The 14,707-nt window shown below is 44.0% G+C and overlaps 1 protein-coding gene across 11 annotated transcripts in view; it reads left to right on the top strand.

Annotated features, from left to right (window-relative positions):
- LOC146858220 (caspase-8-like) overlaps positions 1-14,707 on the top strand; it is a 218,830-nt gene that overhangs the window by 171,371 nt on the left and 32,752 nt on the right. For 7 of the 11 annotated variants that reach the window (XM_085648996.1, XM_085648997.1, XM_085648999.1 and 4 more), the window contains 2 exons: positions 1,365-1,509; positions 7,192-7,316. In XM_085648996.1, coding sequence (XP_085505122.1) covers positions 1,365-1,509; positions 7,192-7,316 — 270 coding nt within the window. The remainder of the gene's footprint in view (positions 1-1,364; positions 1,510-7,191; positions 7,317-14,707) is intronic. The other 4 variants (XM_085649001.1, XM_085649002.1, XM_085649000.1 and 1 more) reach the window with 1 other exon arrangement.

The raw sequence follows: 14,707 nt of genomic DNA, 5'->3' as shown, positions 1-14,707 counted from the left end.
CCACTGCCTTTCTCCGAGGTCAAGAAGAAATGCCTCGAAGAAAGGCAGTGGCATTTTCGGATTCGGGGGCGTGTTTGTCTTTTCTCTCCTCCAGCCATTGGCTGGAGGAGAGAATGAGACTTTCTTTAAAAAACACGCCCCCCGATCCGAAAAGGACGGGGCTTCAACGGAGTGACTGGACCTCTTCTCCAGTGGCTGGCCAGCATTTAAGAGGCCAGCCAATGGAGAACAGGAGAGAAGAGGGGCGGGTGCAAGCCCCTCTTCTCAAAGTCACTCGAACTCATTAAATCTCGGAGCGAGACTGCGCAAGCGCAGCCTTTCGCAGCCGAGACCTAAAAAGGGAAGTACAGATATGTTCAGTGTAGTCTCTAGAAGTGAATTTTAGGGTAGAGGGCCACGCATGGTCCACAGATCAAACTGGTGGGGCCATAGTTCCTTGAATTAAAGAGAAAATGCTGGCACTACAAAATTCTGCTTACCCCTTTATTGTGACTGTATAATGTGTTACGGCATTCTGCCTTTCTCAATGGCAATTGCAAGTTCCACAAACCTTGGAGATAATAAACTTACCTTTGAATAAGCCCAGTTCATAGACATGGATGGCCTACTCACAGATATAGTGTATGCAACATAAAAAGATGGAAGCATGAGAGGTAAAGGAATTCATAACAAATACTTTCATATTTAGTGTAAAACCGATTGTCTAAAGACACGAGTGCATTGTTACGTCTAGCATGTCAGTACATTTCATTAGAGGGAATAATAACCATTTAACCTAAATGGGTCCACGTCATATCGACATTTTAAATTAAACGATATTGAGGAGCAGTGTTTCTATTACTTTCAGGTCTGAGCGATATATATATATATATATATATCTATCATAATATGTCTCAGTATGTTACTGGTAATTAAAACACTGACCAGTTTCATAAAGAGAAGAATATTGGACTCCAGTGTCAACATATTATTGAGGTAAGTGCTGATCAGAATTCATGAAGACAGCTTTGACTTTGGTCAAGTACCATCCCTAGATGGTCTAAGTGTAAACTGTCAAAACCAAAATAGACTCATTTATTGATGGCCAATTTAGATATCAATATAGTGAAGCCCAAGTGGTCCAGGACCTTAGTTGGACAATACTTGTCGGTAATATTAGCCAACATATCAATCGGCTCCAAGGCCAAAGTAGGGGAGTTGGTGTACATCATTGTGAGTGAGTAGAAAAATAAGTGCAAGCGGAGCAAAAACACATTACGATTAGTCGATCTTTAAAAATCAAAATGCAAGTCTGTATTATCAAAGTTTGATTTTGAGTCCATCCCTAATGTCTTTTACATTTGCTGCAACATTTTTTCCTGCAGATAATGCTGGAGCTAATTCTTGAAATGGAAAGGACTGGACTTCTGGCTGAAGGCGATTTCAAGGAGCTGAAAGATCAGATGAAGTCTATTCAGCGAATTGACCTACTTAACAAAATTACGTGTTTTGAAGAGACAAGGAAAAAAGGTATCCTCTTTTTAAGCTTTAATACATCTTTTGTCAGCATTTTCAAAACCAATTCTCCCCTGGTAGTACACCCATCTAAATCCAAGAGAACAGCCAATTAGTGGAACATAGTAGCAGTGTATATAATAAGGTCGACAAAATGGCACCCAAATTAGGATCATATAGGATGGATTTGTAATACTCTTAACATTCTCAGGCATGTAATCTCTGTACAGTATTAAAAAAAAAGGGGATTATAATTGCAAACATTTTGTATTTCTGATGTGGATTAATTTTTCTATACCCAAAATGTACCAGTAGTAAAGATGATGTTCCAGTGCAGTCCCCTACGTCTCCAAAACAGCCCTCTTAGCTGCTAGTAACATTACATTGAACAATGTAGCAGCTGCCTTGCAGGGTCCTCAGTAACCCTTGGGTAACCACCCTGGGAGATGGCCACCTACGTCTGTCGTATTGGTATCTTGGTGGCGTCCTTCATCATACCCATCACTCCATTCCAAAAGTCCTTTATCTTGACAGTGTTCCATAGCACATGCCCAAATGTTCCCATTGCCCCACATCCTCTCCAACATATCTCTGATTTACTAACATCGGTAGCATTCAATGGAAACACATACAGATGCCATCTTACTAACCGATTCTAGTCCCCGAGTGTGAACAATTCCCTTCCTTGAATTCTTCATTTCACCTAACATTGTTCACCAGAGAGAGTCATCTACCAGTTCCTCCTCCCACTTGCTCAAAATAGGCCCCTTTTGTACCTTCCTTTCTGTAGCAATCTCTATATTCTAGAAGTGTAGTGTTCATCATCCACCCTTTGTATGAGTTTTCAGATACAGTAATGGGTCTCCTAGCTGCTGCTCTCCTTGCATGTTCCCATACCCAATGCTGGACCTGCATTGCTGTACCTTCCTCATTTGCCAAAGTCAAAATCCTGCTTAAGTGGCTTGAAACGATTGATTGACCCCCCCCCCCCCTTCTCATACAAGTCTCTGATCTTAGTACTTCATAAAGCTTCTTCATTTAAACCAAGGATTTAAGACCTGATTACCCAGGATCTGTGTATATGGCGAAAGAAAGGAGGGGAGACCCATCGTAACCTCTACCTGGTCCTGCCTTCAACACTGTGCACATAATAGTAGAGTGTAACATATGTGCAGGACTATCTTTGTAGCTGAACCAGAGCATCTACCATAGGGGGCACTCCTACTACGGTATGATCTAAGTTTCTGCTTTTGTCCACTTGGAAATGTACTTAAGGTATGCCGTGTGGCAGAACCATGTCAAATTAGGACTATCTAACCACGTGAGTTGGAGAATGAACCAGAAACCAATCCATATCTTTCCTAGGAATGTTGATACTTGAAGCTTCTGATTCGTACAAACTAACTTTGACTGATACTGCACAGGAGATCCTTAAGCTAAGGGGCAAGGATCTAGTATAACTTGATACTGAAACTGTGGAGAGCTTCCCTGCAATAATAGTGATTTGCTGGCCTCAGAGCACATCACTGTACTAGAGGGGGAGTAGGTATAACATCCCGGCAGGGAGTATGAGGATGTAGGCTGTGGAGAGAGTAAATGGGCTAAAGGGAGGTCGGAGCAAGCCAGGCTAAAGTGCAGTGTGCAGAAGCTGACGTAGCAAAAGGAAACTGAACTTCATGTGGGTGGAAGAGCGGGAAGTGAAGTGAAGCACACAGGTCAGAGGACCTATGAAAGACCGACCGGTTGCCTAAAACAAGGAAAGCCTTTGCCGAATGAGTAGAAGGACCGCCAATTGTAGAAAGCTGATGTAGGAATTGTACTCTGGGTGGAAAAAGAAAGGGACAAAGAGAACGACAAAGAGAATTGGATCAGTGCCAGTGACTCGTGGTTCCCTGGTCAGGAGAATGCTGGTTAGCCCTACATGTCCGAGGATAGACTGTGCATCTTAATAGGGAGCTTTTTTTTTAATTATTATAAATTTTTATTCTTGTATGCTAAGATTTTCTTCTGTTCAGTTACTCACTGGGGAAAGAAGGTTGGGTACGAAGGAGTACTAAAAAAAACTACTAGGAGACGCAGAAGGAATGGAAAAATGCTCAACACACCCCAAATTCCCTGCATTTTCTTACTCTTAAGAGACATCCAGTCTCTAGAGACATAGGTAATTGGAAGCCTAATTTATGAAAGGAGAGTCTCACAAGGAAAAGAGGAATATAGGAAGTGATTTCCGAAGTTCACAACCACATAACTCGGCAGTAAGGGGTTGAGAATTAAATGGAAAAGCCAGAAGACCAACACCAAGAAAGATAAAGAGAAACCTAAGTAAGGAAAGAAGCAAAGCTTCCCAAGTGTTTTCACACTTACCTGTCTTATGAGTATTTTGCTTGGGACAATGTTTCCCCTGACGCTAGAAGACCCTAACATCAGTTCATTTATGATCACCAGAAACACTTAGAAGTGAGTAGATAAGAATCATTGTGAACAAGTACATTTGTGAGAAGATAGAAAACTGAGAGTACTTGATCTAGCTTACCCTCACAAACTACCAAATACATTTGTGAGAATCCTTCTGACAACTTACAGAAACTAATATGTCAATAGCAAACAATATGAGTTTGAATCCAGGAATACTTATTTTCATTCTCATATTTTCTGAGCTAGTTCTTTTAGATGCATCATGAATACCAGTGGGTACATCGGTATCACTGTCAAGTTCTGTGCTCTACCTAGTTCTTGGCGAGTTCCTGTCATTCAACAATATAAAAGTAGTGGGGCTGGCATATCTAGCCATGGCCATGTTTTGAAGTGTCAAGATGAATCCCTGATCGTGCAACAACTAGCCAAGAAAACCCCAACTAACTCTATAAAATGCTTTATCAAATGCATAGTTTCTCTTTTTTATGTGTATTTAACAAGACACATAGTAGAGCGACGGTGTGGCAGAAAATGCAATCTTCCAGGTCTCTCTCTAGTTTCAAAAGAATAGATGCCCCAGATGTCAAAGATTCAAACATATTAGATAGATAGAAACTGTTAGAAAGTGTGTATTGTGTCTTCCTTCATGTATCAAAGGTATCATTTTGAAGGACTTCCACTGGAAGTTCCGTTGTAGCTGTGCTAATTCTATGAGCCATTGTTTAAGAAAGGTTTAATTTTATGTTGAACATCTCTGGAGTGCAGTTGCTGAGGGAGTAGGTGGAGAAGATTTCCTTTACCTTAAGAAATGGGTTAGTACTAAAGAGTTAAAATATTACATTGCTGTTTCTGGTTTGCTAATGCAACCCTAATCATGATCATATCATGCTGAATTTGCTGAATCTTTTAATAGCTTGCATGAATTGTGTGTGAAAACTCTTGGATTTTGTAATCGTGCAGCGTTCATTTTTTTTACAGTGGTTTCAAGGAATGTTGTTACATTAGCTGCTGCTGGTGGGACTTTCGATTTTCCTTCTGAGACTCTGTCCATGTGTCTTAGAATTCTTTTATGGGGATGCTCAGTACTCTTTGGGTTTGGCTCGGGTTTTTTCCTAGACTTGTCTAATTAGGGCTAGGTTTTATGACTTTGTATTTTTGTATTTGGGCCTTCATTGAGATTCATGCATTTTTCTTTGTAACTCCATTTATTACAAATTTTGTAATTAAGTAATTTGGTCCCTATTTTTGATCGAGAAATCAGTTATTAATGCTGGCATATTTATACTATTTAATTCTACTAAAGTGTGTATTTTCATAAGGAGTGGTGTCGCCAACCACTAGATCAGCTAAAGATATTGGAGCCGAATTGATTAGATAAAAATCGAGGTGTTCAAAATATCGGGGTTCAGGTGATTATTGGGGTTAGGCTCCCACATGGTTATCTCCACAATCTGTAACTTGCACAGCTGGCATGCAAGCCATAACTCGCACACCCAAAGGCTGTTGGTATTTTATATTGGGTATTTGAGATTGTGTGAACCTAGCTGCAAGGAGAGGTGTTGGTACTTTACACAGAATATTCTAATATCAGCAGGTGCGTCTGAATGCGGGGCGCTAAACACACAACAGTATTTAATCGTTAATTATCGCCAACACCAGATCGTGATGAGAAGGTGGGAGACACCAACATTTGATTGTGAACATTTTCTGGATCTTTCCAGAACACAGCCCTGAAAATGGGGTTTCTGGCCATCTGGCTTGAAGGACTACATCAGTCACCATACAGCCCATTGAGCAGTACTTGATTGAGATACTTTTCAGGTAACAGTCAATTCTGTGAAATATCACAGGGATGACTAGTGGAACCTAGACCTTCTTCCATGGTAGAAAGGCACACTTGCGAACAATAGTAAGCAATGGATATATTTGACGATCAAATTCCTATCCTAGTACACACGGTATGTGTAATAACTATTAGGAAAATAAACTGCACTAGCTGCAATTTTGCAAATAATGTGAGCAGCAGAAAGCATTACATCAATATTGGCTTTGTAATGTTATAAATATCCTACCCTCATATCATTGGCTTGCTAATCTAAATTTGACACCAAAAGAAAGAGCGTAATTTTAAGTTTACAGATGGCTCATGCTTTTATACCTGCTTCAAACTATGAAGTTGCTGTTCAGTATAATAGCACGGTCTGGTATTCTGGTTCGCGTGGGAAGGCAGGCGGAGGAGCTCAGCGAGTGAAGGCTGAGTGTGCCCCGTTAGCCTTCAGCAGATGTAGCTGAAGTAATTTTGTGTGACCTGTCTCGTCTCAGTCATCTGACATGACGGCCCTCTCCAGCCCTTCAGACTTTATTTCTAACTTATATAACATTTATCTGGTCATTGTAACATCTTTCAGAATAAGCAATGATGAAGCTTGGTTCAAAACTCAATAATAATTATTTCAGAACAGAGAATACAATTCAGATTAAATACTGGGAATATATTAGGGCGGATTTAATATCACGACGCAATGAAAACATATTTAACAAACATATATTCTTTTTTTGACACTTGTACCTAAATGATTAACATTTGTAATCTAAAAAAAGAGGACACGTAGAAGAGGAAAACATGATTATAATTATAATAATTGAGACATTCCTCAATATGGGAAGTAGTGAGCTGGTCACTAAGAATCCATTCTATGTCTTACCCTACTCCTATAGCCAGTCCACCGATCCCAAGAGAGTGCTAAATCAAACTGACGGAAACGGACTCCACGTTTACCCACCTGTGTCCTACTTCTGAGTAGTCTGACAGGACGGGGGCGTACCTTGGTAGGTTTTTAACCCCTCCAGGCACACATTTTTAGTATCCCTAGACCTTCACCTGTAATCCAGTGGAATCCTTTCTAGGTTTTCCAACTCTTCTTCACTTCCAAATTCCTTCTTCACCCGTTCTTTTTTTTGCCACACATGGTGTTTACCTCCAGTAATAATAGCTTTCTTAGTTAATTGTGCTAGATGAAAATAGTGTTGATATGACTCATCTACTATGAGTTCTTGGGGGCATGTTAAATGAACTTTCATCGATGCTTAACTTTTTGTTCTCACAAGTAATACAGATGTATGATATAATGAGGTTCCTGGGTTTGAAAGTATTTAGCTACTTTTTTCTTCTGTAGCTACTCGGTCCTAACGTTCGATACTAAGTATACAGTTAAAGTGCAAGATGCTAAATCGTCATCTATGTTGATCTGTGAATGTATCCTTTTCTGCTTTTCTCTGTAGGTGTACCACAGCAAGAGAGCCACACAGATGCGAAAATGTGGACAAAACGTGAGCTCCAGCCTAGGGAAAAGCAACAGAAGCTGCCAACACCAGTGGTAAGACAGCAGCAGGTGCCAGCACCAAACGTACGTGAAACCCGCGCTCCTCATGTAATGTCACACATTTGATAGTCTTCGTAGGAAGGATGCACGCAGGATATGGAACAAACTCCCATATCCCTGAACTGCCACCAGCACATTTTCCAATTTAGGAAGATACATCTCTTTAAAGAACACTACATCTCTAGGAAGTGCATGTCCATTTCACCTCTAAAAATCTAGCTAATCCTCATTGCATGTATTTTTACCTTACACCCTGTACTGCCTATTACTTTCTTTTGGCTATCTTCATTTTATACAAATACCACATTCATACCAAAATACACACTTGCAACATGAGATATGAGAAGAGAATTATAGTTGCAATTGTTCTCAGACTCAGGCTGAAGTACTATTACTTTAACATAAGCCCTTTTATGCAATGTCCTGGACATCCGCTAGTGTAAAATAGTCTGCGCCCTTGTTTGGAATCTCAGAAATGGCTATATTTAGTAAAACATTCATTTTGCCATGATGGGTGTTGCAGAGGCGGCGAGTCTGAGAGTCTGTGTTAAGATGTATTTTGCAGGTATCATTTTACAGTATTGGTGTTTGTAACATGATGTGTGACCTTTACCTCTCGAAATGTCCTTGCAGGTGAATTAAAGTAAATTTTAGAAAATAGGGATAATTTGTTTGCTTTGTTGACGTAAAATAGGATACTTACCAAAAATCAGATGTTTCAAATCTAAAATGGTCCTCAGTTGTGTAGCTTAAATGTAATTTGCTAAATGAGGGAATGAGAGACCTCCATCATATATGGACTTATACAAAGTTTTTTTGTAATTCTAGGAGCCTTATTACCCAATTCAACCACAAGTAGTTTTTACTGGATGTGTTTGAGTAGCAGGCGGGAATGTAATTGCCAACATCTGACAGACTTAAGGATATTTTCTAACCTGGATTCCACCATGAATGCCTTCACGGCTATTTCTACGCTGGTAGAATGTGTCCCAAACCTAAATTTATCTTTCTCCGTCTCCTGTTTAACCCGCTTGACCCAACTAGCAATTGTAATATATGAAAGTGGGGCCAAACATCTTGTGGAAAGACTCAAACAACTTTGGTATTACCTTTAAGTCTAGTACTTCTGAAAACATCTTGCCACACGCAGTTTTAAGAAAACTAGAATAGTCGACTAGTCTAGAACCCTTCATTCATTTAGTTACGTGACACATCACCCAGTCTGTGGTAGAATGGCCTATGTCCCAACACCAGTGATCTAATGTATAAAACCGATTATTAAGAAAATCTTCTGTGACTGTTCCCTCTCACTGATATTGTACACTGATAGCCATGTTTCTTCCACTAGATTCTGCTAAAGGCTCCAGTCCTAGGAAATAAATGTTGCATCCACCAAAATGTAGCCTATGTACCATCTATATTCTAATGTACAGCCTTTCTGATTGAAATGTTTATGTAACTATGAACAAATTCCTAAATAAATTAATAATGATTCGAATGGAAATGTTTCCTGCTTGGTGTACTGTCGTGTTCTCCTGCCCAGTGTCTCACTGCATGTATCTGGTGTCCAGGTTTTTGATTAGGACCCTAAACTCACACTAATCCATTGTGTAGTTGGAGACCTTGGCCTGTCTCTTGACATGCGTGAGTTCCTGGACTTGTTCCATGGCCTGGAGAAGTACACCTGGCATGCACTCGTATAGACGAAGGACTACGGTGCAGGTCATGGGTTTAGAACGTGGAGTAGTGGTGATAGCATACTTTGTTTTGAGAATCAAAAGTTATCCCCAGACTTTTTTTTTTTATCTGTGTCATTGGAGTGGAGGCCTACTGGCCCGCTCATGTAACGTTCCACTTCTATGTGCTAACCCATATCCTAGAGTTACCATTACAAGTGTATATTGTTCATGTTTGTGTATGTGAGCGTAGTACATGTATGCATATATGAGTGAACCAGAGCAATGGAGGTTTCTGGGATCCATTTTGGAGGACCCCAGCCCAGACTTGTGCACAAGATGGAGGGGAAGTTGTTTCCACATACAGTGGAAGTGTATTGCTCACATTGATGATGCTGGAGGGTGGACATCTAGACACTAAAGTGGGGAGAGAGTACATAAGGTTCCTTTGAAATTTGATTAGGCCTTTTACTGAGATAAACTGCTGACCACTGATTTTTGGTAGATGGTTGCAGTGAAAGGTGGCACTGCAATGTGAACAGGACCCCATAGGTGAGACTAACCTTTTTGTCTTTCCATGGTTATTCTTCAGTGTGGCTAATAACAGCCAGTTGCAGAAAGCTTACATCTTTGTGCCTCAATTGTGGATGCTCCAGGCTGGAGACAGTCCTGCTGTGAGTAGACAGTAGCTCCATCTCTCTTATCTGCTTTGGCTATGTAAAAGTGAGACCAGCGATCCACTTTTTGTTCTATTTCAAGTTCTCTATGACCTGAGTTACACCGAGTGTTCTGCAGAGTACTCTGAGGACTGTTGTACAGTTATAGCAAATGTCTACCTAACAACTAGCTTCCCAGGGGTGAGGAAACATTGTCCTAGTCTATATTTTACTCCAAAAGCTGATCACCTTTCCTGGAGCACCTAAAAAGTAGCCTGCCTGCTAAGAGAGGAACGAAGCCTGCCATCCCTGCAGGAGGAGCGACTGTCAGAGAGAAGCGAGGTGCAGCATAAACCCGGTGCAGTGGTTGTGCAGTAGCAAAGGTCTATGGAGAGTGATCCGTGTACCCTTGTGACGGCAGTCCCCAGACTCTACCCGCATTTCCAATTAGGAATCATAAAGTGGGGCATGTCCTGAGCTGTTGTGCTGATACATGAGGATGCAGCATGTCTTGAGCCGTTCTGCCTAGAGTGTGAAGTTGTGGCGGGACCCTGGCTGCTGTCACTGGAGCAAGAAGTAATTGTAGAAGTTACTGAGACCTAATTTTCAAGGCGCAATGTGCCCAGATATGCTACACCCGTAGTGTGAAACTGCTGCGGAACCTGATTTGCTGTGTCCAACTTTTGAAACTGCAGTATGACCAGAGCCATAGCTCAGCCTGAGACCGAGGCATTGCCTTAGCCTTCAATCTAGCTGCGGAGACCTACTTGATGCCTTACTTGCTACGAGAGCTCAGCTTGCGCATTGCCACTCTGATCTGGACGTGACTAGCATTCACAGGGCTGCACTGTACACCAATGGACAACCTGCAAACAAGCACTTCCCTGAACAGCAGTTGACATCCCGGCGCAGCCCACTATGGAGCAGGCTGAAAGAAACTGCAGACTCACAATCAGCATCAGAAAAGGGGAGTTGCTGAGCCTGAGAGAAGCAGGGCAGCTGCTGAGATGCAGTGACTCAAAAACTGGTTTGTGGGAAAACTATTGATGAAAGTAAATAGGAGCGCTATTTTTTTTTTTTTTAGGTTTGGGGTAATCTGCAACTGAAGCTATTCCTGTAAATGTTGCCCAAGGGAGGGATCCACCTGGACTATGGTGATGGAAAGATTTATAGTGAGTAGGGGGGCCGACGTACTCCAGGCGTACTCCAGGCCCAGGACACTAAACTGCTATGTGTATATTCCTATGAGTAGTATCTAGTTCTAATTTGAATTCAATTACTTTTCTTCTTATGTTCTTGAAAGTAAAGCACTGTTTTGGACAATTCTTTATTATCCTGATGTGGGTTTAAGCACTGAGCTCGAGCACCTTCCTACTAGCTCTCAGAGAAGCCTGTGACTTCTCGCTATCTCTACCAGTGAATGACCGGTTACTTACCGGTAATATTCATTACTCCGTGTCGTAGACCTCCCTCGTCACAGTCAATACCTCATGAGCATAGCTCCTCCCCCCCAGAACTTCCAAGCAAAACTCGTTTAGCCCATCCCTACTCTCCAGGCCACTCCCCCATCCTGTGGCATTTAACCCATTACCCCGTAAGCACATCCTGTACATCCAAGCACAAGAAGCCGAACGGGGAGGAAGGGATTGGAACCAGGACTGTGACTGGGAGGTCTATAACTCGGAGTAATGAATATTACCGGTATGTAACCGGTCATTACCTCCTTGTCAGACCTCCCCGTCACAGTCAATACCTCATGAGCAGATACCATAGCAAGAATCGGCTTCACCATATAGCAGAAAACAGAATTTATTAGCACAAGCGGGAAGTCACACCACCTGAACAGCACACACCGCATCCCCAAACACAGCAGATCCAGTCCCACCCACCACCAAACAATAATGGGACAAAAAGGTGTGAGCAGCACTGCAAGTAGCAGCCTTGCAGATCTCAGCCATAGAAGCCCAGTGAAAACAAGCCCAAGAAGCAGCCTCCCCCGAGTCGAACGCCCTTGCACCGACCCAGGCACCAGCATCCTGCAAGCCTCATACGCTGCTCCACAGCCCACTGCAGCTGCCGACTGAGAGTAGCACCGGAAGGCTACAGAACCTGACCCGCAAGGCCAAAGATCACAAAAAGGGAATCAACCCTACGAAAAGGCCGAGTACAAAACAAGTACACTTAAAGAGTCTGTTTCACGTCCAAACAGTGCAGCCGTACCTCCTCCTCAGAGAGAGGATCAGGACAGAACACAGGCAGAACCAGATCTTCCGAGCAGTGAAAAGAGGAAGGGACCTTGGGAACAAAGGAAGGATCAGGCCAGAGAACGACTCGATCATGAAAAAAACGCAAAAAGGGCTCTGAACACAGCAACTCCTCAACCATCCGAGCCGAAGTATTAGCTTCCAGAAAAACCACTTTGATTGTCAGAAAACGTAGAGACACCCTCTCCAGAGGTTCAATGGGAGCCTACTGCAAAGCCCTTGGGGTCAAAGGCAGATCCCAACCAGGTGTAAAGGACTTAACTATGGGCTTTTTGAGGAAACAACTCTGCAATAACAGGGACACCAAAGGAATAACAGGCTCACAGGCCGAACCCCGAAAGGCCCTCACAGCCGCCCACTAAGCCCGCAAGGAGGACACAGCTATGACTTGAGTCGAAGGGCGCCGGGACTGTTGAATAAACAGAGCTACTTCAGGAGGACACCCCATAGCCACGAGGTTCAACCTCTCAACAGCCAACCGGCCAGATGTAAGTGGACGAGACAATCCCTGGACAGAGGAGGATACGACTGGGGACAAGGAACCACCGGCAAGGGCCCACCACCAACCTCAACAACAGAGGGAACCCCGGTCTCCTGCTCTAAGCAGGGGCCACCAGGATCACCGAAGCCCAATCAAACTTGACCTTCAGTAGGATCCTCGGAATCAAGGCGATCGGAGGAAAGGCATACATCAAGCCCCCCTCCCACCAAAAGGACAGCGCATCCACTCTCCGAACTGACTCCGACTGAACCAGAGAGCAAAACCGCTCCCTCACGGCATTGCCTGGAGCCGCAAACCGGTCCACCACGAGATCCCGAACCTCCCTATCAGGCCCTCAAACACCTCCTGAGTCAGGTATATGTCGGACAGGGATGGAAACAACCTGCTCAGGCTATCCGCCTCAGAGTTCAAAACTCCCAGCAGATGCAACACTCTGAGACAACAAGTGCAACTCTGCCCACTGGCAAATCTGTTGTGCCAACAAGTTGAGGGAAGCCAAGTTTCGCTCTCCCCTAGCGGCTGACATAACACACCATCACCATGTTGTCCGACCGCACTAGCACATCCTGCTGTAGGACCCAAGGAATAAAATGTGTCAAGGACAACTGCATCACCTTCAACTCCCTCCAATTCGAAGACATCCCTGCCTCCCGGACAGACCAGATCCCCTGGACAGACTCCTGGGCAAACACCGCCCCCCAACCCAGCTGGCTGGCATCTGTTGTCAGCACCAACCGCTCCAGGGACACAAAGGGAGAGCCCTGCAAGAGGTTCCGATCCTCCAGCCACCAGGACAAGTGCCTGGCAAAATCCACCCCCTCCCCCGGATTCAACTGTTTGTAATTCTGAGACCCCGGACTCCAATGCCCCAGACCATGATTTACCAGGGGGTACAAGTGCAAACGGGCCCAAGGAACAATCATTACTGAAGCAGACATTAACCCCTGAACCCGTAACCACTGTCGAGCCGTGGAAGACTGGGCTTCCAACACCTTCCTCAGCTCGCGCACCAGTCAGTCTGCGAGGTTCTGACAGGAAAACCTTCCCCATCTTGGTGTTGAAGAACCCCCCTCAATGGACTGCAGTTCCTGAGTGGGACACAGATGGAACTTCTTCAAGTTCAGAATCTACCCGAACTGCTGAAGGAGCCGTCAAACCTCGCGAGTATGCACTTGAGCCTTAAGGAAAGAAGAGGAAGAGATCAACCAGTCACCCAAGTAAGGAAACGCCTGGATCCCCTGAGCATGCAACAACCCCACCAAGGGTGCCAACACCTTAGTAAACACCCTAGGCGAGGCAAACAGCCCAAATGACAATATCTGGAACTGGTAATGATAGACGCCCACACAGAACCATACAAATCTCCTGGGAAGCCGCATGAACAGGCACATGAAAGTAGGCGTCCCTGAGATCCAGGAAATCCCCCACAGACAGGAAGGGCAGAATCATCTGCAGCGATGCCATTTTGAAGGGCCTATGAGGGCTGCACAAATTCAGCAACTTTAGATCCAGAATGGGACGGAAGTCCCCATTTGGTTTTTGGATCAAAAACAGGATCAAGTAAACCCCCAAATTCTGTTGACTCACAGGCACCCTCTCCACGGCCCCTTTAGAAACCAGATCCCGAGCTCCTTCCAACAGAGCCCGACATTTGTCCTGAAATCTGGGAACAGAGGTAGCCCTGAACACATCTGCCGGTGGAACCCCAAATTCGATCTGATAATCCAGCTTGATAATCCGCAGGACCCATTGATCCCGGACGAACTCTTCCCAGACCTGAAGAAAAGCCTTGAGGTGACCCCCAACCGGCATCACTTATTAACCCCTCACATAGTCATGATTTGGATGGACCCGAAGAAGTGGAGGCTCCATGCTGACCCAGAGTCTTGTGGAAGGAAGGGACCCTCAGGCCACGTCCTCTACCACGAAAGGGCTGGGTGGCCATTTTAGATTGAAACGCCTGCCCAAAAGCCCGCTTATAACCCCCAAACTTCCCCTTCTGTGAAGAGCGAACCGAAGCCAACAACTTTTTGTCCTCCGCAGTCTTTTTAATCAAGGTCTCCAACTGATCCCCAAAAAGTTTAGAGCCCGTGAAAGGAATTTTCAGGAGGGCAGCCTTCTGCGCTGCCTCCGCTTTACAAGGTTTAAGCCATAACTGTCTCCTGGCCGCCACCGAGGCCCCAGCAGCCGTAGCACTAAGAGAATTGAAGGACAAATCAGCCAGGAAGCGCAACTACTGCTGCATTATCGTCAAAGACACAGAGGGGTCCTCATCCTGAAAAAGTTGCTCTGAAATTTTCTGACAGTCCTTCAGAAG

This window comes from Triturus cristatus, chromosome 3_2 (genome assembly GCF_964204655.1).
Source record: "Triturus cristatus chromosome 3_2, aTriCri1.1, whole genome shotgun sequence".
NCBI lineage: Eukaryota > Metazoa > Chordata > Amphibia > Caudata > Salamandridae > Triturus > Triturus cristatus.
The sequence above is the reverse complement of the archived record's forward strand: the minus strand, read 5'-3'. Positions and strand labels throughout refer to the sequence as shown.